This window comes from Gnatocerus cornutus, chromosome 7 (genome assembly GCF_029298725.1).
Source record: "Gnatocerus cornutus isolate USDA-ARS CGAHR chromosome 7, icGnaCorn1.1, whole genome shotgun sequence".
Taxonomy (NCBI): Eukaryota; Metazoa; Arthropoda; class Insecta; order Coleoptera; family Tenebrionidae; genus Gnatocerus; species Gnatocerus cornutus.
The window spans coordinates 15,829,438-15,854,286 of NC_142239.1; the positions used below are offsets into that span (position 1 = coordinate 15,829,438).

Here is a 24,849-nt window from a genome sequence, read left to right on the forward strand (position 1 = left end):
CGTTTCGAAGATTTATAAACATACAACGTTTGGATTTATCTAATAACTGTCTACAGGTTTTAAACAGCGAAATGTTTGCAGGACCGAAATTCCAGATGATTGCGCTTGAATTCAACAGAATTCAGTACGTTTCCGACGAGTTTTTTAATACATCGCTCCGTCTCGAAAGTTTGGATTTACAATATAATTTATTCGACCAGAATACCATCGAAAGAATTATTGAATGGTCTAGACACCACCACATAAGTTTGCTGATTTCAAAAAGTTCGCAACGAAAAAATCTTGCAACTTTTGCAGTGCCAATGGCTGTATTCATTGTAAAACTTGTGGCTACATAAAGAAGAGTTATTCTAATTACTGTTTGCATTGCTGTTGTAATAAAAGTGTGTTTCAATAAAATCCTAAGAGATAATTAATCATCTTTTCTGAGCGCCGCTCTCTGAGTGGAATTAATTTTATTTTTTAGTTCACATTAACTTGACATAAATGCCCACTGAAAAGAGTCACATTTTAAAAATTCCATATTGAAAGTGAATAGAAAATAATCGATAGAATAAAAAGACATTCACCTTCACGGATGTTAACCCAAATCGCGGTTACACCATCGGATAACGGAGTGACGCTTTTATTACAAAAGCGAAATTTATCATAATCGGAACTGCGATTTAGAAATTGCTTATCATTGATTACATTCATTTTTATGTTGTAAAAAACGCATGAATACTCTATATCTGAAAATCTCGTGTTTATCACGATGGAAAAATGGTGTCTTTATTAATTGGTTTTTGAAACGTTTTTGACCACTTCAAGTATTTCTTTGTGTTTTGCTAGACAATTTTGGTATTAATAAAACCTTTTAGTACTAAAAAATAAAGTTGGAGAATACAACACAATGGAAAAACTACAAAAAGTGCCACAAAAAACGCCACAATACTCATCTCTTCATATTTTTTTATATTCGGATAACATTGAAGTGAAATGAGCCCAAGATAAGCGATCCTATAAATAAGCACAAATTCGAACCTCCAATAAATCGACAATGTTGCGCTTCCTCCTCTTCGTCCTCCTTTGCGGGTTCTTGCAAGCCCACCCAAACGACCGCCTCATGCACCCTCACCCCAAGATCGCCCCAAAAGCCACCAACGACGAAAACACCTCGAGCTTCTGGAGAAACAACGCGATAAAAACCCTCAAAGAAACTCTTTCCGTGAACACCAACACCAGTAAGTTGTAACAGTTGTAAGTTTGTTAACACTGTCTTGAAGAAATCGCGAAGAATGTCATCTTGTTTATGGGTGATGGAATGTCCGTACCGACTTTAGCAGCAGCTAGGATGTACCTGGGGAACGAGAACGTGGAGCTTTCTTTTGAGAAGTTTCCCCACACTGCTGTGTCTAAGGTAAGACGGTTTGGTACCAACGGGAGTAAAATTGGGGTTTTAGACTTACTGTGTCAACTACCAAGTTGCGGATTCTGCTTGTACCGCCACCGCGTATTTAGGAGGGGTAAAAACCAACTTGGGGACGGTAGGTGTGACGGGGGATGTTCCATGGTCTGACTGTACAGCTATGACTAATACTTCCAATCATGTTCAATCCATCGTACAATGGGCACAGGTCAAAGGTAAAGACACAGGTTTTGTTACAACAGCTAGGGTGACCCACGCGTCTCCTGCGGGTGTCTTCGGGCACACCGCCCAAAGAGATTGGGAGAGCGACACTGACATCTTAAACGACAAAGAAGATCCAACAGTTTGCATGGATTTAGCAACTCAATTAGTTACACAAGAAATCGGAAAGAATCTCAAGGTGATCATGGGAGGTGGAAGATACACTTTTCTTCCTAAAGGCACCAGAGGCGATGAAGGAGACGAAGGGTACAGATCTGACGGAGTTAATCTGATCGAAACTTGGAAGAAGTCGAAGGAGAATGTCACCGCTGAGTATCTTTGGAACAGAGAACAGCTCCTAGGGCTCGATGTGGCAAAAACTGATTACGTTTTGGGTCTTTTTGAAAGTAGTCATTGTCCTTTCCACCTTGAACGTGACGAAAAGTTTGATCCAACTCTCACGGAAATGACAGAGGCGGCTATCAAACTCCTGTCGAAAAGCTCTGAAGGCTACTTTCTGTTTGTCGAGGGGGCTCGGATTGATATGGGGCACCACCAAGCAATGCCGCATCTAGCTCTAGAAGAAACCGCGGAATTCTCTCGGGCTGTCGAACTAGCGGTTAACATGACATCTGAAGATGATACTTTAATTGTTGTTACTGCCGATCACTCCCATACTATGACCATCAGTGGGTACCCGTTTCGTGGTAACGATATTCTTGGGGTTGGTGGAGATGGTAAAGATGGCATTTCTTTTGCCACACTCAACTATGCCAATGGTCCTGGTTACCACGAGGAGGTTTCTGGAGGAAGATACGACGTCTCTAAAGACAACATGGGTAAATCTATACGGATTTTGGCTCAGTGAGTCTTGATTTATTGCAGCCGACGTGGAGTACCGTTTTCCTGCTGTTTTTCCTCTGGACTCGGAAACGCACGGTGGAGACGACGTCCTAGTTTACGCCAAAGGACCATGGGCGCACTTGTTCCGCGGAGTGATTGAACAGAACGTCATTCCACATCTTATGGCTTATGCTTCCTGTCTTGACGATGAGACGAACGCCTGCCAAGATATTACACCAAACAACGGAGCACAAACTGCTTCAGTTATGTGTTCTGTAGTTCTTTTAGTTTTCGGTGTTGTTATGTATATCTAATTAATTGTGATTGAGTAATAAAATTCATCTAAACCCACTGTTTGCCAAAGTCAGCAACCTTGTCCAAAATTTCCTGATTAAAAGAGGTACCGCATCGGCGCCATGCGTCACCGCTTCGCAACTTTCATTGCCACAAATCATTTTTTTATGCAAGAATTCTCCGCCATCCAAAAAAAATCAATTCGTTTGCAGTTTGAGGGGGGACGGACGTAAAGAGGGGACACTCAAGAACACAGCACTTACTCTCATATAAAACCACTCGATCTGTTATAATGAAGTAATGAAAATGCGTGTCGAGGGTACAATTTTTTTCGTTGTTGTGTTCCCACTTCTCACTTCCGGTCACTGTAAGTCGTTTAGAATTTTTTTAGACAGTGTTGATTTCTGGCGGAATTTGCAGGGGATGACCAGATGCACCCCCACTTTCCCAGGAAAGTTTCCAAGAGGTCGGTGGAGGAGAAAAGTGAAGAGAAGAGTGCGGCGTTTTGGGTAAAAAGTGGGCAGGATGCAGTCAGAGAAAGACTGGGGAGAAAAACTAATAAAAGTGAGTCGAAAAAGTGTGATTTATTAATATTCGCATTGCATTCGCGTTATTAATTAATATTCATAATGAGTTAGTACAAATGGGTGCATTGTCTATTGCGTAAGAATTGAAGAATAATAAAGTGATTACGCGGGTTTGATCAGAATTTTGATGAAAACAATTCAATTTGGCGAAATTTTCATCGCCCTGACCCAAATCCTGGAAAAAGGCCACCGCAATGATGACCTTTCAGGTTTATCAATAAAGAATTCTTGGTGTCCTTTTCCATATTTCAGATTGACACAAAATTCGGTCTCACATGTTTCATGGCTAAACACTTGCAATTAAAGAATTGTAGCGTGAATGGACGCACGACTGGTTTCATTCGTCGCGATTAGAAAATATTAATAAATTGGTGGTTTATGCAAAATAATGATAAATGTTATAAATTTGCATAATTAAAATTGCAGCAACTGGTTCTTGTTGCATCGAATATTTTGTTTGTAATCAGATTCATTTTTTACCGTCGAGCTAAAACCGTTATTTGGAAACTGAAAGTTGGCTGATTGGTTGTAGTTCCGGGGATACCAGTTTTATCCGGTTTTAGCGAATAACGGGAGCAAAGTTTGCTGGCCCATATACACAGCGGCCACTAAAAAAGCCTCTTAAAACAAATCCACGGATAAAAATATTATTTTAGCAAACACAAATATTACAATGTTGCAAGATAAAAATAAAAACTTATTCCCTTGTTGTGATGAAATATTTGTTTGAGATTTAACTTTTTTAGAATGTTTTATTACTTCCAACATTGCAAACAATTTTTTTTTATCATTGCAGACGTGGCCAAAAACGTGATCCTCTTCCTCGGCGACGGCATGTCCATCCCCACGATTTCCGCCACCCGCGTCTACATGGGCGGCGAAGAACAACACCTCTCCTTCGACAAATTCCCCTACACTGGTCTCTCCAAAGTAACGCGCTAAACCACCCTCAACCCCCAGTAACCCCTTTTTTTCAGACCTACTGCGTGGACCACCAAGTCGCCGACTCTGCTTGTTCTGCCACTGCGTATTTGGGCGGTGTTAAGACTAACTATGGTACGATTGGTGTGACCGCCAACGTGAAACGTGACGACTGTCCTGCGATGCGCAACGTGACGAATCACGTCTTCTCCATAGCGCGGTCGTTTCAACTAGCCAATAAGAGAACGGGAGTTGTGACGACGGCACGCGTCACGCACGCGTCTCCTGCTGGAGTTTACGCTCATACCGCTGAACGTGATTGGGAAAGTGACGGTGATGTCATTGCTTCGAATTATGATGCAGTCACGTGTAAGGATATTGCGTGGCAGTTGGTGCATGGGGAAACTGGGAAGGAGTTGAACGTGGTTTTGGGGGGAGGAAAAAAGAATTTTTTACCACAAAATGAAAATGGATGGCGAGTTGATAATGTTAATTTAATCGAAGAGTGGTTGCGACAGAAAAAGAGTCTTGGAGCTAAAGCTGAGTTTGTGGAAGACCGAAAAGGTCTTCTTGGCGTGGAGTATAACAGCACTGAGTACCTTCTGGGGTTGTTCAATGATGACCATATCAATTTTAATTTAAAGCGGAACAAGACAGCGGAGCCTTCCCTGGCGGAAATGACCGAAGCAGCTATCAAACTCCTCCGGGAATCTTCAGAAGGGTACTTTTTATTCGTCGAGGGGGCGCGAATTGATATGGGGCACCACAACGCTCAAGCCAGAATGGCTCTAGACGAAACTAAAGAATTCTCCAAAGCAGTACAATCAGCTATTGATATGACCAATGAAAGTGACACTTTAATCATCGTGACGTCAGATCACGCTCACACGATGAGCTACAGTGGTTATGCTCAACGCGGAAATGACATTTTGGGAATCGCAGGAAATGCTGACGACACTTTGCCTTATCTAATTTTGAACTACGCCAACGGACCTGGGTATAAAAACGAAGTTGGGCACCGACATGACGTCAGGAAGGATGACATGAGTTGGTAACCAGTGTTACCACCTGTTTGTACTAATCTTGTTTTTTCAGGCAATGAGGAGTACCAATACCCGGGGATTTCGCCACTGGTCATGGAAACACACGGCGGCGACGACGTCGCTATCTTCGCGAAGGGTCCATGGGCGCACCTCTTCACCGGTGTGATGGAAGAAAATGTGATACCTCACCTCATGTCGTACGCTTCTTGCGTGGGCAGTGGTGAAACCGCTTGTGATAATATCAAAGAACACCACTCCAATGTCATGATTTTAGTGAGCTCCAAACCGAAATCTTGAGGATGGAAAGATTAATTTTTAGTTATTTATGGAAAGATTTAAATTAGTTCAAACTGTACCTGACGAAAGTAATAAAGTGAATTGTGATTTATGTCGTTTTTCTATTAAAAAAAAATCGATTATCATACTTGATTCTAATACTAACCATTAATCAGGGAAATTAACACGACTAAGTCGATTAAGGACGTTTGTTTTTATCAAGTATGACCTTATCGTGTTACGAAATGTCGAGAACTGAATACTGTAGTCTTCTGGCCTTCCCGATTTTTTATTGATTGATTTTACTTTCTAGTCAAACCAAAAGTTGAACTTGCAAGTCGTGACAAGCATTTTTATTTCACTTTTTATAGTTACAATCACCGGGTAATGATCCAAGTTACGTACTATAGTTTGGTATTTTTATTGTAAGAAAGTTAGAAAAAACGACTTCCGAAGAGTAAAACATTACGATCAAATAAAATCGGTATCGAAAAAGACGTTGAAGTTGGAGAGGGTTGGCGGCCCTGTTTATTGACACTGATATTTTGGAAATGACAACTTAAGTTTAACGTCAAGTTACCAACAGATTTTTTAATTGCAAAGCCACTCAAAGGTGGGAAATAATGACAGGCGCCATTGCCACGTGAATTCAACGCTAATTTTTCCTAGATTCTCTTTACGTTCTCTCTATATTTGTTTCAGATTTTCCTTCTGTTTAGATACTCCTTAAATTCTGTTTAGTTTTTTATTTATTATTTTTGCTTCTTGGGCAATTTATTCTTAGCTTCTTCAGATAGGAATAAGTGAGAGACATATTAAGAAAAATATAATCTAAAGTCATTAAGAACTTTAGATTTTTTTGTTTTGTTGCAGGTATTAAAAGCATAAAAACGTCAGGAAACTCAAACAGTCTTGACCTCAAAGTCCGTTTTTTATCTTCAAGTAGCTACCTTTAATCTTCTTATATTTATCAACAAATATTTTCACCGTTTCGCACGTTACTGATTTTCATTGGCAAGACCTTGTCTGGAACTTTAACGATCCCACTAAACTTAAATCTCTAGAATGAAACACAAATTTCTTATCTTTGTACAACATTTTTTACGATTGTAATAAAACTAACATCAATTTTATTCAATTTTATCACAAGCCGTGTACCCTTCGCCCACACACGAAGCGTAGGACATTAAATGAGGAATCACATTTTGTTCCAAAACTCCACTAAACAGGTGGGCCCATGGACCCCTTGCATAAATAGCCACGTCGTCACCGCCATGAGTCTCAGCGCCTAAAGGTACAAGACTTGGAAACCGATAGTGTTTTGCTTCTACAAAAAATTGTTATTTGTAATCAGGAGTTTAAATCAAATACCGTAGTCATCCTCAGATATGTCATATCTGGAACCATCAGCTGCAGGAAGGTGGAATCCAGGACCATTCGCGTAGTTCAAAGTAGTGTAGACTTTGTTATCTGTGCCTTTTCCTCCAAACTCTAGAATGTCGTGGCCTCTATCTCCATATCCGCTGTAGCTCATGGTGTGCGCGTGGTCTGCAGTGACAACAATCAAAGTGTCTTCTTCATCTGTTAGGTCAGCGGCTGCTTGAATAGCTTTCGAGAATTCGACGGTTTCGTCGAGAGCAATCCGAGCAGCGCCTTCATGGTGCGCCATGTCGATTCGTGCCCCTTCGACAAACAGGAAATAGCCTGAATCTCCACGACTTAGAATCTTGATGGCGGCTGTGGTCATCTCCGCCAAAGAGGGTTGAACCGTTTCATTTCTATCCAGATTGTAGTCGATGTGGTCCGAAGCGAAGAGCCCTAAAACGTTATCAACGCCCTCCACAGCCAGAAGTTGCTCTCGATTCCAAACGTATTGACCAGTTCCTTTTTCTGCCAACCACGCGGATATTAAGTTAATTCCATCAGTTCTATCGCCTTTCTTTCCTTCTTCATCTGTGACTGTTTTGGGAAGGAACTTTGATCGTCCTCCACCCATGACCACGTTCAAGTTTTTTCCAGTTTCTCCGTCAACAACTTGCGTGGCGATGTCTGGACAGAGAGTGGGATCAACATCCTGGTTTAAAGCGTCAGTGTCTGATTCCCAGTCTCTGGTAGCGATATGGGCGTAGACTCCAGCGGGAGACGCATGGGTGACTCTAGCGGTAGTCACAAGACCTGTTCTTCTGTTTTGTGATTGAAAATGATAAGCGATAGAGAGAACATGGTTGCTTGTATTAGTCTGAGCTTTGCAGTCATATCGTTGTACTTCCGGTCCCACTCCTATGGTACCATAATTAGCTTTAACGCCACCCAAATAAGCAGTGGCGGTGTTCGCAGAATCAGCAACTTGACGATCAACAGCGTAAGTCTATAACTTATTTTGTTATATTTTTTTTAAGAAAAATACAGTACCTTGGATAAACCGGTGAAAGGAAATTTATCAAACGACAACTGGGTCTCTTCTCCTCCATTGTAGACCCTCGCTGCCGACACTGTGGGAACGGACATTCCATCCCCCAGGAAAAGAATCACGTTTTTGGCTTTATCTTAAATCGTTCGATAATACATTGAAAATTTGAGAAAAATGAGTTACTTTGGTTCAACTGTTTTGAGATTTTGTCCAGAATTGTTTGCTGAGCATTTTCGTTCCAATACTTGGCAGTGCTTTCAGCAGCGTCGATTTTTAAAGAGCTGTGGGGGATGGTCGGGAGGCGAGGATGGTGGTCAACATTTTCTGGAACAGTATTTAGTGGTAACAACCACTTTTTGGATTAAATACTGACTTTGAGTATTTGGTGCAGCCCAAATGTGGGCTCCAGTCAACACCAGTAACGACAGGACGATAAACATCGCGCACAAACTGACATAGATTTTATTTTGTAAGTATTTATATAAAAAAATATCAGTAGCGATTTTGAAATTTGAAAAGCACTTGAGGCAGATTAATTTACGCTATTATCTTTGATAACAACAAAGAGGTATTAACAAGCATTAGTTTAATTGATAGGTAAAATAACAAAAAACTGGGACAGAATACAACAAAAAAAAAATGTATGAAAAAGCAAGCAACTGTAAAACACAACTTCGGTTACTTTAATAAAATAAGAAAGCAAAAAATGTTGCAATTTTGTTATCTAGAATATTATGATAAGTATTTAGTAAAGGGTTATTACACTGAACGTGTTTGTTAACTGCGTGAATTTGAGAGATTTAGAACAAATAAAACCGTTTTTAGTATAAAAATACCAGAAAAAGGTTAATTAATTGGGAAACAACAGTTTTTCAAAAAATTGAGCAATTTGTAGAACTGACAAAGAATTTAACGTTTCTCAAACGACTTTATGTAACCTCGGTGCGATTAAAATTACAATAATTAAGTTGGTCGACATGATTTTTGTCTTGTTGAAATGGTAATATTCTGATGTAAGTCAGTATCACAAGAATGGCCTTGGCTTTTATCTCTCCAGATAAAAATCTTGTAGAGATATAAAATGCTATTATTATTATCTGCGATATTTTCGTAAAACTTTTTCAATGTATTATTGGTTGCATAGCACTGCAACTGGTCTCGATTTTTTCCCAGAATTCTGATTAAATCTGCTCCAACTCTCATAATTTAAATATCACTTCTAAATACTGCAATTTATTTATTGTTTTCATTACAAGCTGTGACCCCTTCCCCCACACACGACGCAAACGCCATCAAATGCGGAATAACGTTCTGCTCCAACACCCCCGTAAAAAGATGAGCCCATGGACCCCTCGCGAAAACCGCAACATCGTCTCCACCATGAGTCTCCGACTCCAGAGGTGCTAAACTTGGAAACTTGTAGTGGTTATCACCTAAAACTCACTCTTTTAAACGGATTCTTCTTTCTGTATAACACTTACCATAATCGTCTTCGGCCGGATCGTGTCTTTTACCATCTTTCTCACTTTTACGATACCCAGGACCGTTGGCGTAGCTCAAAATTGTGTACACGATGTCGTCCGCTGCTCTTCCAGCAAACTCTACAATATCATGGCCTCTTTCAGCATACCCTGCGTAGCTCATCGTGTGTGCATGATCAGCAGTGACAACAATTAAAGTGTCGCTTTCGTCTGTTATATCAACGGCTGTTTGGACAGCTTTGGCAAACTCGATGGTTTCATCGAGAGCTATCTTTGCCTCAGTGGCATGATGCGCCAAGTCAATTTTCGCTCCTTCAACAAAGAGGAAGTACCCGTGTTCTCCTCGACTGAGAGTTTTGATTGCTGCTGCTGTCATTTCTGATAAAGAAGGCTGCGTTTCAGCTCTCTCCAAATTATAGTCCATGTGGGTGTGAGAAAAGAGTCCGAGGATGTTGTCAGCGTCTACAGCAAGAAGTTGGTCTCGGTTCCACACATAAGAAGCGTTTTCTCTTTGATCTAGCCACAACGAGATTAGATTACTACCGTCTTGTCGTTTTCCTTCTTGTCCTTGTTCGTCTTTGACCGTGTTGGGAAGAAACCGAGCTCTTCCACCTCCCATGACGACATTAAGATTCTTCCCTGTTTCTCCTTCGAGGAGTTGCGCAGCGATGTCTAAACACACTTGAGGGTCAACATCGTCGGACAAGACTTTACTGTCATCCTCCCAATCTCTGTTAGCAGTATGCGCGTACACACCAGCAGGAGAAGCATGAGTGACTCTAGCGGTAGTCACAAGACCTGTTCTTTTGCTTTGTTTTTGAGAATGATAAGCGATGGAATATGCATGATTCGACGTATTGCTTTGAGCCAAACAATCAAGAAAAGAGACTTCCGGTCCCACACCTATAGTACCATAATTAGCTTTGACACCACACAAATAAGCAGTGGCTGTGTTGGCAGAATCTGGCACTTGATAGTCAACGGCGTAAGTCTGAAAAGTGTCTTAAGATAACGAAGAAGAGCGACTGTTGACTACCTTTGAAAGAGCAGTGAATGGAAACTTCTCAAACGACAGTTGGGTCTCTTCACCGCCATTGTAAACACGCGCTGCTGAAATAGTTGGAATTGACATACCGTCTCCGAGGAAGAGAATCACGTTTTTGGCAACATCTTGAAGAAGAGTAAAAGAGTTTTTACCAAGAGTACATGAACAAAAACTTACTCTGGTTAACTCTTCTAGTGAGGATCTCGCTAACTTTTTTTTGAGCGTTGTTAATCCAGTACTTAGACGATTTCTCAAGAAGATTCTTTTCTAAAAACCTGAAAGACGCTGAGGAGAAACGAGGGTGGGTGTACGCGTCGTCATCTAATAAGAAAATTAACTGGAAATTCAATAAAGTTTTTACTTACCTGGATCTTGAAGTGCCCAAGTTTGACTTAAAACCAAAAGTAAAGTCAAGTGGATGTACATGTCGGTACTACGGTTCGGAATTAATTTTTTTAGTATTTATACAAGTCGATTAATATTATAATACCATCGTATTCGTTCAACAGAAGGAGATACATAAATAAAGTGATATTGTATGACACAAAAAACGAAAACTTGACACTAATTCTCTTATTGTTCAGTCATGATAATTTGTTGAAATTCTTTAAATATGATTTTGCCTATCACAGAAAAGCGAAAATATTTTCGTTGTGTTTCGTTATAATTTATAATTATGTCATTGACTTTATTACAGAATTTCACGTGGATAAAAGAATTCATTTGTCCTGAAATTCCAATCCAAATAAATGACAGAGACGGATTTAAAAAAAAAATTAAAACGACCTAAAAATTTTCAATGTTTTCTATTCGGACTTGTAATTTTAATGGTTTTTGGTTGGTACTAGGGCAATAAAATTTAGAGAAAATAGTATTTTTAAAACGAGAAATTTTTCTGTCACAGAAAAGCGTTGAGTTTCCCTACAATTTATAATTATCTCATTGCCTTTGTTAGAGAATTGCCCGTGCATGAAGGAATTCATTTGTCGTAAAATTTCAGTAAAAAGTTTCGCTAAACAAAGTTTATTAAAAATGCTTCCAATTTTTTAAACCAGTTTTTACATAAATGAACATCTCAAATTAAAGATAAATAATGAAATGGGCTAAGCCCAGATAAATTTATACAGTCGCCCGTTATTTTCGTACCACTTTCCTTTTAATTTATTTTTAGATATTTCTAGTGAAAATCCACTGTTATAGAGCATAAAAATGATATATTGACAGATCATGTTCGGGCGAAACGTCTTTAGGTTTATCCGGGATAATTTATAGCTCTTCTGTGTTTTCAATATTAACACCGCTGCAAATAAATTGCATTTATTGATTTAATACTGGCATGTTTATTCGTGAACGTTAAACATAAAATAACTGTTTGTTTAAAATTTCGTATTCAAATCTGGAGCACGACAATTCACTAGTACAGTTAGCAAAAATGTGATAATAATTCTAGCCCACCGCTGCCTCATTCCAACGTGTCGAAATGCGAATTGTGTAACCTCCAATAAACACCCTTTATCAACAAGCAAACAGCACTATGTTGCGCTGAAAACAAGCGCTGAAACCGAGCAAAACCTACATCTTTCAGTTTCAGTAGCGCCTGAAAACGTTACATAAACGGACGCGTTCGCAATATACGCGACGAGAAAATCTCAAAACGAACAAACCATGTCACCCCCAAAGTAAAAGGAGCAACAAGTGTCGAGCTATTTTTGTAAAAACTGAAATAAAACAGAAAAAGAATTATTTTCATGGTAAGTAGTTGACATCGTGCTAAAATAAATGTTTGTGTTTTGTTGCATTTTTGGATGTGATTACTGATTATAAATAAATAAAATTGGCGCCATTACTGGTTATAAATAAATATACCCTTGGCAAAGTCGGATGACACTAATTTCATCTAATTAATTGAGCTGCGAAATTGAGCGTGGAAACGATTGTGTGGATTGTCTTTTAATCAAATGATTGAGAGGGAGAGGGTGCTGAAAGTGCGCTTTTCGTGATAAGGATTAGTTGTCGTTGTGGTTAGCGAAATGACGGAAATGATGTTAAATGGTAATTGAATTCCCACCAAATATTGATTCCGAAAACTAATTGTGTAAAACGAATTTTCAACCAAAGGCAATTCTTGGCATTTATCAAATTAAGTTTGGCAAAAATAGAAAGAAAAACATCTATTTAAAGTCACACTTAATTCATTAATTGTGCAACTAAACTAAATTAAAGGAGCTGAAAGGTCTACTTTTCGTTTTAATGTAAAGTTATGAGGTCGTTAAACGTGACAAAATGTAGCAATGTATTAATATTTTAATGAACATAAATATGAGAGTATTTACCTTTGAATAAATTTGGTAATAACTCCACATCAAACGGGGGAACTTTGGAAGTATCAGGTTTACTGATATGATGGTAACCAAATATGCTACTAAAATTTTTCAAAAAGGGTGATCCATTTTACATTGTTAAGTTGATAATTGATTTCGATAAAAACTAAAACTCAAAAAATTAAGAGTCTAAAAAGCTTAAATTTCCTTAGGGATTGCTCGAAATTTCTTCAGATTCTTGGAGATTCCTGAAACTAAGACATTTTTTGAACAAAACAGGATGTTAAAAATTAATTTTAGAACGATTTTAAAATCTACGAAACCTAAAGAATAACATCATAAAAAATCTTTGAGATCTAATAGTATAAGAAATAACAAAACTTCAAAACATTCCAATTAGAAAAACCTAAAAACTTTTATTTACAATCGCAGAACTTCGAAGTTATTAATTTTATTAGAAAGACAAAAGTGTAATTAAAATTAAATCAGCCAACAAAAAGAAATGCCGAGCTTTACCAATCTGCCAAAGCTCCACCAGAATTATAAAAAATAGCAACCGCAGAAGCTCCCTTTACTTTTTACCCAATGCAAATTTTCCATTTATTCCAAAAGGACGAGCACTCCAGCATTTCATAAATAATTTATATTTTCTTTTGCAAAGAAACAATTTTCTCCGGATTTGATGAAAGGCCGGTCTGTTTATAAAAACAATTAGATTTTAATTTCATATCGAATCTGAATACAAGTATAAAAATAATTCTCAATTTTGTTCGCTAAATGTTGGCCAGAATAAAAGCTAAAATTATCATCTCGTAATTTAATTTTGTTCAAATTTAATAAACATCGTGGAATAAATTTAGACCCCAAAGCTCACTTATTTTGCTTGTAGAAAACCGATAAACCTCCGCAAATCAATCTTAATAATAAAGTTGTGTTGGAAGTGTACGTGTCGAACTAAACCAGATTTGTAAACAAATTTGAGCCTGGGAGCTCCTTTTGGTTGTTTATCTTGGAGTGACAAGACGTTGTCTTTCCATCAGTCTAACATTGATTTCACGATGGAAATGTGAGATTCCCGAGTTCACTGGCATGTGATTTTTGGGAATGGACGCCAGTGTTATTTTCGTTTTTTCGAATAATTGTTTCGCGTATTTATATCCTTGTTGAACGTCCACGTGAAATCCTCTCAAATTACAACTAATTAGAATAATTTACATTTCGGTTATCCGATACTGTGTTCACGGAAACCTGGTAATCAACTAATTACACCATTGGAGAGAAAACCTCTAAAATATTAGAGGAGTTGCATAAGTGATCGATTTGAAATAATGAACACGTCCCGATTGACACGTTCATTACTTTAAAACCCTCGGCCACGTGTGAAATTTCCAATTAATAAACGGACAAGCCATTATGGCCTTTTCCACGGTGAGAAGTAATTTGTCATTTTTTACACGATGTTTACACGAATGAGTTGACATGAAACTGTGGATACTTAGTCGGTATTATCAATGTGGATTTAGCAACGACGTGAAATTTCAGACATTTTTATTGTCCATGCGATCACCACCTGATTGATTGAAATGTTTATCACTTTTCAATTTACTGCAGTTAAGTTCGCATTTGTTGCGAAATGATCAAAAATTAATAAAACTCGCGAAATCTGACCCGCTCAAGAGTCTCCATACTTTAATTAAATTCATTGACTCTTGTACAAACAGACTTTTTAATTAAAAATCCACTCAAATATGAAATAAATTTCAAGTGGTTCAATAAACGGGGACTTGAATTTAGAGGCAATTTTTGGGATTAACGTAAAAAATACAATTTGCTAATTACCTCGTGCTCTAATCTAATTTTATAGCAACAATACTGTGCTTAATTAAATTGTCCTGCAATTAAGACGCCGCAAGAAAACCGATGAAGCCGCCAAACCCTAAATCAATCTTAATAATAAAGTTGGAGAGTGACGTATGTTTGAGGGTAAACAAGAAGAGGAAACATTGAATTTTTTATTTCTTTTAGTGTTACCATGGCCAAGCAAAACACCACGACCTCTCAAGGCGACGACTCTTCCCTCCGCTCCTTGAGTTCGGAAGACGTCTCTCAAGCACCAAGAGGTTACTGTTGCGCCAAATCCGCCAATCCGGCGGATGGTAAAGGCAGAAGACTGCATCTTCTTCAGATGATAGTGCTGCCTTTTATTCCCATCATGGCTTTAATACTTCAAACTGCTGTAATCCTCAACAACGTGATGCTCATTAGACAGGAAGTTATAGATATCGAAAATCAGGTGATTGACAGGGAAAATGAAGGAAAAAAATAACAGGGTTGTATTAGGGTGCTTTTGACGTTACGTGACATGTTGAGTAATTTAATCTCCTACTGAGAGGGAGATCGAGACGGAATAAACAACATGACGGACGGGAGATATTAAATATGTGTGCCGGGAGAATAACCTACTTCTTGAATATTGTAGACGAGGAAAAAAATTCAGAAAATTGGACGCATTTTCGTAAATACGGATCTGATTAAAATGAAATTATCGGCTTCGGTGTGCTTTTCTGATTGATGCTATAACCGGTTAGATTTAATTGCGTTTTCATTGCGAAAAAAATCAGAATTAGAGGGTCGAAAGATCAGTTTAGGATTCTGTTTTAAGCAAATGAATTCGTAAAATTTCATGTAAAATCCCAAAATCAAATGTTTATTTGCGGTCGAGTTGGCGGCCAAAGTCCAACAGTAAATCAATTTTGGCATATTTATAAAAAACAAGCACACATTACAATGTTTCTGATACAGTTTTCAACGCTGTGCTTTTTAATACAGTGTACAATAAATCAACCTGCCGGAAACAATAAAAATACGATGATATACTGTCAGTGGCGGCGCCACGTCCTCATTCTAAAACAAACAAATAAATTTTCCTTCAAGTTCTAATAATTAAATTGTACACGAAATAAAAGGGATGAAAAGAAAACTCGTCGTATTGATAGTTCATAAATGGACTTTGTGTTTGCTCTGAAAACAAAAAAAGGAAGTTAAAATTGCGAAATTCCCTTTGTTAGTTCTATGCTGTTATAATTCCCATTTCTAGTAATAAAAATAAGTACCTGTATACACCCTCCCAGCTTGACGAGTTTCCAAACTAGACTCCCGTTTCCAACCCTCGGATTAAACTCTCACACCAAGCTCAAGTTTTCTGATTTATGATCCAACATGACAATCGGCTTTTGTCAACTTGTTAACAATAATTCTCTTTGGGCGAACATTCTGGCGTAAAATTACGTCGTGATAAACCCAACGATCCCTTTTACAACAGTAGTTTTCCCTCCAATACGGGTTTTTCTATTCCGATAATTACATGATCACTAAGCAAACCGCTCCCAAAAAGGAAATGAAAGGCTATTTTCCTCCACTAATTTTTCCTCGAGATTAAAGCGATAAATCCCTTTTCCAATTTCAACTATCTAAATCCAAATTAGTTTGATGCCCTTTGAAGGTCACTAATAAACACGTAAATCTACTATGTCAAGGTTCTTCTTAATCAAAACACGTGTTCTAAACATATGGAGAAGAAAAGCGTCTAATGAGATGTGGGTAAATTTAGAAGCCACACAAAATTACACATGTCTTGAACGTGATTAACCTTCCAACCCCTTTAAAAAGGGGTGTCGGAAAGTGTTTTTTCACATTTAACATTAATTACACGCAAATATGTCGGTTTGTTTAATCACCTTGATCAATTGGAAAAGAGCGCCTATGCCGTTCCTTTTAATGTCAATATGTGCACAAACGGCGTCGTTTGTTTTTTTATACTGTTTGTTTTTTATTGTTATAGGGTTGGGGATGGTGCTATTGGGGTGATTGATACTAACTTGGAAATAAAGTCGAGGAAACACTAGTTTTCTAGAGTGCTCAGTTAATTGGGAGAAATAAAAAACAAAGCTCTGCTGAAGTTTATTGATAGAGATATGAAATTAATGTTGAGTGGTGTAATTGACATTATTCATTACAAAAAGTGACCGGAAATAACTATAAATCTATCATTTGTCCCGGCGCATCCACCATTTTATAATATTTCAAATTACTTCCATTAGGTAACAATCGCCGAAGAACTCGGCAAAGTGGTAACCAGGATGCAATTAGAGCGCTCAGAAGTCGCCTTCCACGTCTACACCAACGGAAGCAACCTCCGGTACTACTTCCAAACCACATCTTCAATCTCTCTATTATAAATTTCAGATCCAATCTCACTAAACGTTTTGAGCTAACCAACGCAGCTTTACAGAACATGAGTAGTTGGCCCCAAGTCTCCTTCCCCACGGAAGATGGTAAAATATTTATTTTAGACAAAGACACCTTCCAGAAAAAACTAGACGAATTTCGGTAAGCACCATCAAACTGTAGACCAAATAACACATTTCTTGCAGGCAGAAAGTTCTTGGTAAAGAGGAAAGTACCATGGCTGATGTTCTACTGTGGTACACTTCTGTAAATGCCGCTATGCTGGATCATTTAACGACTCAGATCAAAGAAACAGACAATAGTGGAGTTTGGAGGTTTTCACTGTTACTAAAATCAATCAGAGATCACTTTTATGACTTATAGGTACTTGCTGGCGTTCAAAAACTTGTTGAAGAGTATTGAAAGTACAGGAATAGCGGGAGTTTATGGGGTTAACTACTTCGGTAGAGGACTACTGAAAACTGCTAACTACACTAGCTACATTAAACATGACGCTATAGCGAAAGACTTGTTAAATTCTTCTTTGAATTTCGTTCCACGCATGAAAGACGAGTATAAAAAAATAGCTACCTCTATGGTAGACTACGGAAAAATAAAACGAAGGTGAGTCTCAAACTGGAGGACTTTTAAAAAATGATATTTTTTAGTAATGATATAATAACACAAAATTTGAAGCGCGAAGCAAACATTACAGACGCTTTGGATTACTTTGACTGTATAGCTACTTACACAGATGAGTTGAGGAAGCTACAGAGGTACCTGCGCTTTACCATAAGGTACTGTATAACTAAACATCTTCAATATAGTACTAGAAACCTATCACAGAGATTACGTGGATGACGCTTTATATGAAGCAACTAACCGGGAAATGTTAGGAGTGGCCATTCTAGTAGTGGTACTAGCAGTGTCACCAATCATCATCTGGCTGGTTCACAACGCTGTGGCAACTATACAGGTAAATATCTCTTATCTTAACTCATTTCTAAACTTTAACTTCCAGCTGTACGCCGCCAATCTTGCCAAAAAAGCCAAAGAATTGAAGCGCGAAAAAAAGAAAAGTGACACTCTCCTCTTCCAAATGTTACCTCCAAGTGTTGCCACTCAACTCAAACAGACCCGTCAAGTCCCCGCGCAATACTACGCTTCTGTTACTGTCTACTTCTGCGATATCGTGGGGTTTACTGAAATCGCCGCAGTTAGCACACCTCTCGAAGTAGTGACTTTCCTCAACAAAATTTACAAATTGTTTGATGCCCGTATTGAATGCTATGATGTTTATAAAGTTGAGACCATAGGCGACTCGTACATGGTAGCGTCGGGGTTACCAGTATCCAATGGTACTAAGCACATCTCTGAAATAGCAAGCATGGCACTGGATCTTTTGGCGGGATCAAAACAGTTTAAGATACCACATCGAAAAACCGAACGACTGCAGATTAGATCAGGAGCGCACACAGGTCCAGTGGTCGCGGGGATTGTCGGGTCAAAAATGCCGAGATATTGTCTTTTTGGCGACACTGTTAACACAGCGTCTAGAATGGAGTCGACGGGGGAAGCGTCGAAAATTCATATTAGTTTAGAAATGAAGAAAGCTCTAGACCTCATAGGAGGATACAGGACGGAGCATAGGGGCCTTGTGGACGTCAAAGGCAAGGGTTTGATGGACACGTACTGGCTAACTTGTAAAGAAGGGGCGACAAATCGTATGGTTGATGTGGAAATGCCCAGCTACTTTCCCGAAGATGAAGAAGACACAGAACCCGTGTTTATGAGGAGACTCAGAGACGAGAGTTATTTTTGAAGACAAAGACATCCATGTACTATGATACTTTTAACTGTTGATGTTAATTGAACATTCCTTGATGTTGCTGTGTTTGTTGTTTATGAGAATTTTATGTGTGGGTGGACGAATTGATGTGTAGGATTAAGTTTAATTTATTTGTTTGCTTTTTTATAAAGCAAAAACATGAAATAGGCTAAATATAGTAAAGTACAATAAAATACAACTAATTACCTATGAGTTATTAATTTATAGTTTAAATTAATTTTTGATTATTTTTCTTCGTTTTAAACATAGGCAACCAGTTATACACGCGTGTAGTTGATTGCATGCCATCAACAAAATTCAAAATTTTTTCACGGTTAAAATACATTTAAAAATTCGTTAAATTAGTTGATAAAAATTATAATTTGTAACTAATTACACTACAAAACTCGTTCTTATCGGACCTTTCTCCGACTAAATTATGCATACGGCCTTGGGAATTTCACGCGTCCACGTTGTCAATTTCCTCAGTTGGCATTCCGCGTTGTCACTTTGACACTGACAATTCCGAATTCAATTAAACGTAAACAAAGTCGGTTTTTTGGAATTTTGACTGATTTCAACCCTAAATTCCACGCGTAAACTCACAAAACATGTCAAACTAAAGTGTTGATTGATTGTGAGCTAGAAAAATCACGAATCATTCCTTTTTCGTATGGTAATGAAGTGACGTGGCTTTAACATAACCTCACTAACAAGTAATCGAAGAAGTGCAAAACCAATAATGGAAAGGCGGACAGTGAGGAACCGAGCGAAAGAAACCTTCGCTATGGAAAACGGTGAACCTCCGAGTGTTCCAACTAGTTCCAACTTGCGAGGTGACAGAAGGAACATTGCGTTGTTGCTATGTTTGTACACGCTGCAAGGGATTCCTTTGGGGCTCAGCTCTGCTATTCCTATGATCCTTCAACACCGAGGAGTGAGCTACAAGCAACAGGTTCTGGCGACATTCTCACTGTCACACTCTTTGACTGTTTTTTTTCCAGGCGGAATTCAGCTTTGTCACTTGGCCCTTTAGTCTAAAGCTCCTATGGGCCCCTCTAGTGGATTCGATTTTCTCCTCGCGTGTGGGTCGCCGAAAAACTTGGCTGATTCCCACTCAATACCTAATTGGGGCTTTCATGTTACTTCTAAGTGGCCACGTGGACCGCTGGCTTGGTAGCGAGGGCGTAGCACCCAACATCGAGATACTCACTTTATTGTTCTTTTCTTTGAATTTCCTAGCAGCGACGCAAGACATCGCTGTGGACGGGTGGGCTCTTACCATGCTAAAAAAGCACAATGTGGGACATGCTTCTACTTGTAATAGTGTGGGGCAAACTGCGGGATTTTTTCTCAGTTATGTTGTGTTTATGGCGCTGGAATCGGCGAGCTTTTGTAATATGTACTTAAGAAATGAGCCCGAGGACACCGGAATTGTTACCCTTCCCGGATTTTTGTACTTTTGGGGGTTGATTTTCATTGTGAGCACCACTTTGGTGGCGTTTTTGAAAAAGGAGGTGGAGCCCCGGGATGGGGAGCATGAGATAATCCATGACAGGGATATTCAAACAGCTTATAAGTCACTGAAGGACATCCTAACTCTACGACCTGTGCAGACGCTAGTCATCATTCTGCTGACTTGCAAGGTATACTAATCCAGCCATAAAACGTTATCTAATCTATTTTTTTGTTAGATCGGCTTTTCCTCCACGGACAGCGTTATGGCCCTCAAACTCGTCGAGGCGGGAATTCCTAAGGAACGCCTCGGTCTCGTGGCCATCCCTCTCATCCCCGTCCAATTAGCCCTTCCTCTTGCCATCGCGAAATATACCACTGGACCACGCCCCCTCGATATTTTCCTCAGAGCCATTCCTTATCGCCTCCTTTTCGGCTTTGTCGCCGCCTTTTTAGTCTGGGTAACGCCCATTCTTGTCCCTGACTCCTCCCAAGGACTGCCCTTCCTCTACGTAACATTCCTTGTTATTTGTTACGCTTTACACCAGATTTGCGTATACTGCATGTTCGTCTCGATCATGGCCTTCTTCGCAAAAATCAGCGATAGTTCAGTGGGCGGGACGTACATGACGTTGTTAAATACAGTAACGAACTTAGGAGGAAACTGGCCCGCAATCTTGGCGCTTTATTTCGTTGATCCGCTCACATGGAAACAATGCGTGGGAGGGGCCGAAAGTTTGGATAATACGTGCCGTGACGTAGTGGAGAAAGAGGTAGATTCGGATGAGTCTAAGGCGATGATTGATTTTTTTATTTTCAGTTATGCGTGAGCAAAGGGGGGAAATGCACCACCATTTTGGATGGTTTTTACATTGAGACCGCCATCTGCGCCGCCATCGGTTGGGCGTGGCTCCTCTGGGGCCGCAAAAAAATCAACTATGTCCAATCTCTAGACGACTACGCTTGGAAACTCCACAAACGAAAGAGATAGTAACCGGTTTTAGTCTAATTCCTTTTTTGCACTGTTTGAAACATTGTTAGCTCAAATTGAAAAAAAATATAATAATTTATTTTTGTTTATTTACGTTCTGAGTGATCGTAGTTCTGCACTGTTGTTCTTTTGAATTTTACGTTTTGTTAGTCGACGACGCAGTTTGTGATAAAGTTTGAGACGCGTGTGGCGCTTCTCATCATTAGATGGCGTTGTTAAACAAAGGATATAATTTTGTATTTTTTGACCAGAGACAATATCACTAGATAGTGTGTGATTTTTGATCAATAAATAAAAATAATTTCGTACGAGTGGGTTTTACTGGAGTACGGAGCTGGAAAAATGTGCATTCGGTATTTGAATAATGGTATTACCATAAAAACTTGACATTTATGAAAATGACCCTGAAGGAAGGAAAGAAAAGTAAAAATAGCACACTTAGGAGCTGAGTTGGGGGCCTCCTAGGAAGGAAGAAGTGTAACTTTCAAATTTTAACATTCCTAGCTAAAACAGGCTTTTGATGGCCATAATTTTCTTTAATAGAACATCCATATAGCTATTACAGTATTTACAATAAATAATCTTTCTCTGTAGTTTTGATTCATCTAGAAACAAGAGCGTCCCAAGAAAAACCGTCTTTGGTTCATTTTCCATCGACGATATGTCAGTTGTTATTAAAAATACCTTTACTTTCTTCCTCGGACTACTTTTCTTCGACCGCTCCCAACATCAACTTTTGTAATATAATTTGACTTATTCAGTACTTTCTTCTTCGTCAATAATGGCACTTCTGTCTCCATTCGAGGATTTCCTCCTCGTGAAAGCCCCCTTCAAATTCGTCTTAGTGGTGGAGCCCCATTTTTCCTTCACAGCTTCCGAAGACGTCATCAAAATAGAATACGAAGAATTACCTTCACCTTCTTTACTATGATGAATTCCGTACAAGAAGTACACCAACATTCCTTAAACCCAAAACTAGTTTTACATGATCTACCATAAAAACACAAACCTAAAATCATCCACACAAAGAACCGCAGCCACGTCAGCACGTTGAGATGTACCATGAACTCGATGTTACAAAAAATGCTGAGCGCGGGAATAAAAGGTACCATTGGGACTTTGAATCTTAGCCCGGTCGCGTTCTGGTGGTGTGCCACCATGACGATTAAACAAGAGATCATGATGAAAATGAAGAAAATTGCTAGGATGATCGTCCACCAGATGCCATTCTTCAAGTCGTTGGCTGAGACTTGGAAGAGAATGCAAAGAGCGGCGCTGAAGATCGTGAAGACGAAAACTGCGGTGGTTACGACAGAGCCGGGCTCGCAGTTGCCGAAAATTGGGCCTAACCAACTATATTGGACACGGAGGGTTCCCACTAAAGAGACAATTTCTGAGCCTAAATAAAAATTTGTTGTATTATTAGTGTGGTTTTCGTTGCGTCTTACCAGGCGTCGTTAGCTCTGAGGTGGACGCAGAAATATCCGACGCCGGCGTCGAAGGCTTCACGGGTTCGTAAGTGGGTCTGTAGCGAAGAATGATAACGCAGGCACTGACTATAGTGTAGGCAAGAAGAGTACCGATCGACATGAACTCCACCAGCTTCTCTAAATCGAAGAGTAAGGCAATGATAGCCGAGCAGAGACCAGAAATGACCAAGTTGGTCAATGGGAGTTGGGTCTTCGTATTGACATTCCCTAAGAAGCTGAATAAGAGGCCATCAACAGCCATCGCGTACATGCAACGTGGTAATGAAAACAACGAGCCGAAGAGTGTCGTTGTCATCCCGCAGATGGCCCCCAAAGACACGACATACTTCACCCAGTGCATCCCCACGTGGCTAAAAGCCTCCGGTAAAGCTGCGTTGGGGTTAATATCATAATACGGCACCAATAGAGTCAAAGAGGCTGAAACTAGAATGTACCCCAAGGTGACGATGCCCATTGATAGTACCGTTGCCATGGGTATAGAAAATGAGGGATTTTTCGCTTCTTCGCCCGATGTGGCGATGCTATCAAACCCAACAAACGCGTAGAAACACGTCGCCGCCCCCGCTATCACCCCGCCCATTCCATACGGGAGAAATCCACCTTTGAGACTGGTCCAGTTCTGTTCGTCTGCGTAGTACAGCCCCACGACTACCACCAGGCCCATCACACCAAGATTGATGATGGTAAGAAAACTGTTGACGATGGTAGAACCTTTGACACCGATTCCCAAAAGGAGAGCATAGACGATGCAAACTGAAAAGGCCAGAAAGTCGGGGTAGCGACCCAGAAGTTGCTCGTGGAGTTCGCCGGTTATGGAGACGGTAGTGTTGCTTATGACTCCGCCGAAGAGGGAGTCCACGTAGCCGCTCCAGGCGCGCGCTACGGAGGCGGCGCCTATCATGTGTTCCAGGAGGATGTTCCAGCCGATGACGAAGGCCCAGAATTCACCTGGAGTTATAGGAATTTAGCGGACTAGTATTTTTTTAATAGAGTCCGATAAAACATTTAGTGTACTTGAAAGAGATTCTAGGAAATCGGTGGTCGTTTCAAAATAAACATAAAAGTGAGATTAAAAACTATGCAAATGTCCACATGTTTTCACGCCACTCGAAAAACTGCAAAAGTGAAAGTCCAAACAAACAAAAATGCAAAAGAAACTATGCAAATCTTCACCCCAACCCGAACCACCTCGTTAATTTCGCAAGTTATTTGACCTGTCACCACTCTTCTATTTTATTTTTACGAGCGAGCAAGACGAAAAACTTCGATGAAGAGCCCGAATAAATTTATCGGCACTAAATCGCAAAATATAGCCGTCGTTAAACTGATTATTGGTTTAATTAATATTGTAGCGTGAATTTTTCTCAATCCCTCGGTATAAAGCAGTTATTTGAAAACGGTTGCACATACCTATGCTGATATAAGTATAGACATAGGCAGATCCGGCTTTAGGAACTCTTGTCCCAAATTCTGCGTAACAGAGAGCAGAAAGTAAACAAGCGAGTCCTGCTAAAAGGAACGACAGGATAATCCCAGGTCCTGCAAGGTCCTTTGCGACGGTTCCTGTAAGGACGTAGATTCCCGCTCCCACCATATGGCCAACTCCTAAAAATTCCCCATGACTTCACCGGCGAAGAAATTATTACAGTACCTAATAACGTAATGTCGAAAGTGTTCAGACAGCGATTTAATGGAGTTTCCATCACATCAGAAGGCAGCTGCTTTGTTCGGTTCATTTTTGTACAAATTCCCGACATGACGTGCTTGAGGATCATTTTTCTGGAGCCTGGCATCGCACTGTTGAAATTGGATTAACATGCGTTTTTTTAAGGATTTATATTACCTGAGTTTAAGAGATTTGTGCGATTTTCTGTGCAATATGGAACTGTTGGAAAATTTGGGGTTGTTAGTACGACGGAGAAATGCGCACGGTTGAAAGGATCGATTGTTGGAGAGCACTGAAGTTGTAAAAATAGATCGCGTGTTTCCTAGGAATTCTAAGGAGCGAGTGGAATATTGAAGATCCGC

At 39.6% G+C, this 24,849-nt stretch overlaps 7 protein-coding genes across 7 annotated transcripts; 4 read left to right on the plus strand and 3 right to left on the minus strand.

Annotated features, from left to right (window-relative positions):
• The first annotated feature begins 1,006 nt into the window (after nucleotides 1–1,006).
• LOC148171567 (membrane-bound alkaline phosphatase-like) lies at nucleotides 1,007–2,804 on the plus strand. The gene is made up of 4 exons (XM_088042019.1): nucleotides 1,007–1,223; nucleotides 1,266–1,399; nucleotides 1,443–2,448; nucleotides 2,495–2,804. Exons 1-4 carry the CDS (start codon nucleotides 1,040–1,042, stop codon nucleotides 2,764–2,766), a joined length of 1,596 nt encoding a protein of 531 aa, XP_087898145.1. The 5' UTR covers nucleotides 1,007–1,039; the 3' UTR covers nucleotides 2,767–2,804.
• A 215-nt stretch (nucleotides 2,805–3,019) lies between these two features.
• Nucleotides 3,020–5,652, plus strand: LOC148171568 (alkaline phosphatase-like). The gene is made up of 5 exons (XM_088042050.1): nucleotides 3,020–3,113; nucleotides 3,167–3,310; nucleotides 4,130–4,263; nucleotides 4,311–5,301; nucleotides 5,350–5,652. Exons 1-5 carry the CDS (start codon nucleotides 3,047–3,049, stop codon nucleotides 5,592–5,594), a joined length of 1,581 nt encoding a protein of 526 aa, XP_087898176.1. The 5' UTR covers nucleotides 3,020–3,046; the 3' UTR covers nucleotides 5,595–5,652.
• A 998-nt stretch (nucleotides 5,653–6,650) lies between these two features.
• LOC148171569 (alkaline phosphatase-like) lies at nucleotides 6,651–8,456 on the minus strand. The gene is made up of 5 exons (XM_088042023.1): nucleotides 8,357–8,456; nucleotides 8,167–8,307; nucleotides 7,986–8,119; nucleotides 6,945–7,941; nucleotides 6,651–6,900 (listed from the first exon to the last, which is right to left on the minus strand). Exons 1-5 carry the CDS (start codon nucleotides 8,421–8,423, stop codon nucleotides 6,704–6,706), a joined length of 1,536 nt encoding a protein of 511 aa, XP_087898149.1. The 5' UTR covers nucleotides 8,424–8,456; the 3' UTR covers nucleotides 6,651–6,703.
• Nucleotides 8,457–9,206: 750 nt separating this feature from the next.
• LOC148171570 (membrane-bound alkaline phosphatase-like) lies at nucleotides 9,207–10,954 on the minus strand. Its single transcript, XM_088042024.1, has 5 exons — nucleotides 10,875–10,954; nucleotides 10,687–10,830; nucleotides 10,501–10,634; nucleotides 9,465–10,455; nucleotides 9,207–9,416 (listed from the first exon to the last, which is right to left on the minus strand). Exons 1-5 carry the CDS (start codon nucleotides 10,933–10,935, stop codon nucleotides 9,217–9,219), a joined length of 1,530 nt encoding a protein of 509 aa, XP_087898150.1. The 5' UTR covers nucleotides 10,936–10,954; the 3' UTR covers nucleotides 9,207–9,216.
• Nucleotides 10,955–12,167: 1,213 nt separating this feature from the next.
• On the plus strand, nucleotides 12,168–19,093 carry LOC148171571 (uncharacterized). Its single transcript, XM_088042014.1, has 9 exons — nucleotides 12,168–12,260; nucleotides 14,856–15,123; nucleotides 16,931–17,028; nucleotides 17,076–17,219; nucleotides 17,264–17,392; nucleotides 17,442–17,681; nucleotides 17,726–17,854; nucleotides 17,904–18,033; nucleotides 18,079–19,093. The coding sequence occupies exons 2-9, from the start codon at nucleotides 14,863–14,865 to the stop codon at nucleotides 18,877–18,879; spliced, it is 1,932 nt and encodes a 643-aa protein (XP_087898140.1). The 5' UTR covers nucleotides 12,168–12,260; nucleotides 14,856–14,862; the 3' UTR covers nucleotides 18,880–19,093.
• Nucleotides 19,094–19,351: 258 nt separating this feature from the next.
• Nucleotides 19,352–21,639, plus strand: LOC148171572 (acetyl-coenzyme A transporter 1). Its single transcript, XM_088042021.1, has 4 exons — nucleotides 19,352–19,840; nucleotides 19,890–20,531; nucleotides 20,580–21,113; nucleotides 21,161–21,639. The coding sequence occupies exons 1-4, from the start codon at nucleotides 19,628–19,630 to the stop codon at nucleotides 21,329–21,331; spliced, it is 1,560 nt and encodes a 519-aa protein (XP_087898147.1). The 5' UTR covers nucleotides 19,352–19,627; the 3' UTR covers nucleotides 21,332–21,639.
• A 207-nt stretch (nucleotides 21,640–21,846) lies between these two features.
• On the minus strand, nucleotides 21,847–24,801 carry LOC148171573 (cationic amino acid transporter 4). The gene is made up of 6 exons (XM_088042015.1): nucleotides 24,665–24,801; nucleotides 24,473–24,618; nucleotides 24,232–24,426; nucleotides 22,780–23,769; nucleotides 22,341–22,730; nucleotides 21,847–22,293 (listed from the first exon to the last, which is right to left on the minus strand). Exons 2-6 carry the CDS (start codon nucleotides 24,612–24,614, stop codon nucleotides 22,085–22,087), a joined length of 1,926 nt encoding a protein of 641 aa, XP_087898141.1. The 5' UTR covers nucleotides 24,615–24,618; nucleotides 24,665–24,801; the 3' UTR covers nucleotides 21,847–22,084.
• Nucleotides 24,802–24,849: the final 48 nt, after the last annotated feature.

Coding starts and splice junctions, on each gene's coding strand:
- LOC148171568 (XM_088042050.1), top strand. CDS start 3,047: ATGAAAATGCGTGTCGAGGGTACAATTTTTTTCGTTGTTGTGTTCCCA. Junction 3,114..3,166: donor ACTTCTCACTTCCGGTCACT/GTAAGTCGTTTA, acceptor CGGAATTTGCAG/GGGATGACCAGATGCACCCC. Junction 4,264..4,310: donor CCTACACTGGTCTCTCCAAA/GTAACGCGCTAA, acceptor CCTTTTTTTCAG/ACCTACTGCGTGGACCACCA.
- LOC148171570 (XM_088042024.1), bottom strand. CDS start 10,935: ATGTACATCCACTTGACTTTACTTTTGGTTTTAAGTCAAACTTGGGCA. Junction 10,635..10,686: donor CACTAGAAGAGTTAACCAGA/GTAAGTTTTTGT, acceptor CTCTTCTTCAAG/ATGTTGCCAAAAACGTGATT. Junction 10,456..10,500: donor CATTCACTGCTCTTTCAAAG/GTAGTCAACAGT, acceptor GACACTTTTCAG/ACTTACGCCGTTGACTATCA.
- LOC148171572 (XM_088042021.1), top strand. CDS start 19,628: ATGGAAAGGCGGACAGTGAGGAACCGAGCGAAAGAAACCTTCGCTATG. Junction 19,841..19,889: donor GAGTGAGCTACAAGCAACAG/GTTCTGGCGACA, acceptor TTTTTTTTCCAG/GCGGAATTCAGCTTTGTCAC. Junction 20,532..20,579: donor TCATTCTGCTGACTTGCAAG/GTATACTAATCC, acceptor TTTTTTTGTTAG/ATCGGCTTTTCCTCCACGGA.
- LOC148171573 (XM_088042015.1), bottom strand. CDS start 24,614: ATGCCAGGCTCCAGAAAAATGATCCTCAAGCACGTCATGTCGGGAATT. Junction 23,770..24,231: donor CTATACTTATATCAGCATAG/GTATGTGCAACC, acceptor CTATAACTCCAG/GTGAATTCTGGGCCTTCGTC. Junction 22,294..22,340: donor CTTTGTGTGGATGATTTTAG/GTTTGTGTTTTT, acceptor TTTGGGTTTAAG/GAATGTTGGTGTACTTCTTG.
- LOC148171569 (XM_088042023.1), bottom strand. CDS start 8,423: ATGTTTATCGTCCTGTCGTTACTGGTGTTGACTGGAGCCCACATTTGG. Junction 8,120..8,166: donor CTCAAAACAGTTGAACCAAA/GTAACTCATTTT, acceptor GAACGATTTAAG/ATAAAGCCAAAAACGTGATT. Junction 6,901..6,944: donor CATATCTGAGGATGACTACG/GTATTTGATTTA, acceptor AATTTTTTGTAG/AAGCAAAACACTATCGGTTT.
- LOC148171571 (XM_088042014.1), top strand. CDS start 14,863: ATGGCCAAGCAAAACACCACGACCTCTCAAGGCGACGACTCTTCCCTC. Junction 17,393..17,441: donor GACAATAGTGGAGTTTGGAG/GTTTTCACTGTT, acceptor TATGACTTATAG/GTACTTGCTGGCGTTCAAAA. Junction 18,034..18,078: donor ACGCTGTGGCAACTATACAG/GTAAATATCTCT, acceptor TTTAACTTCCAG/CTGTACGCCGCCAATCTTGC.
- LOC148171567 (XM_088042019.1), top strand. CDS start 1,040: ATGTTGCGCTTCCTCCTCTTCGTCCTCCTTTGCGGGTTCTTGCAAGCC. Junction 1,400..1,442: donor CCCACACTGCTGTGTCTAAG/GTAAGACGGTTT, acceptor TTGGGGTTTTAG/ACTTACTGTGTCAACTACCA. Junction 2,449..2,494: donor CGTCTCTAAAGACAACATGG/GTAAATCTATAC, acceptor GATTTATTGCAG/CCGACGTGGAGTACCGTTTT.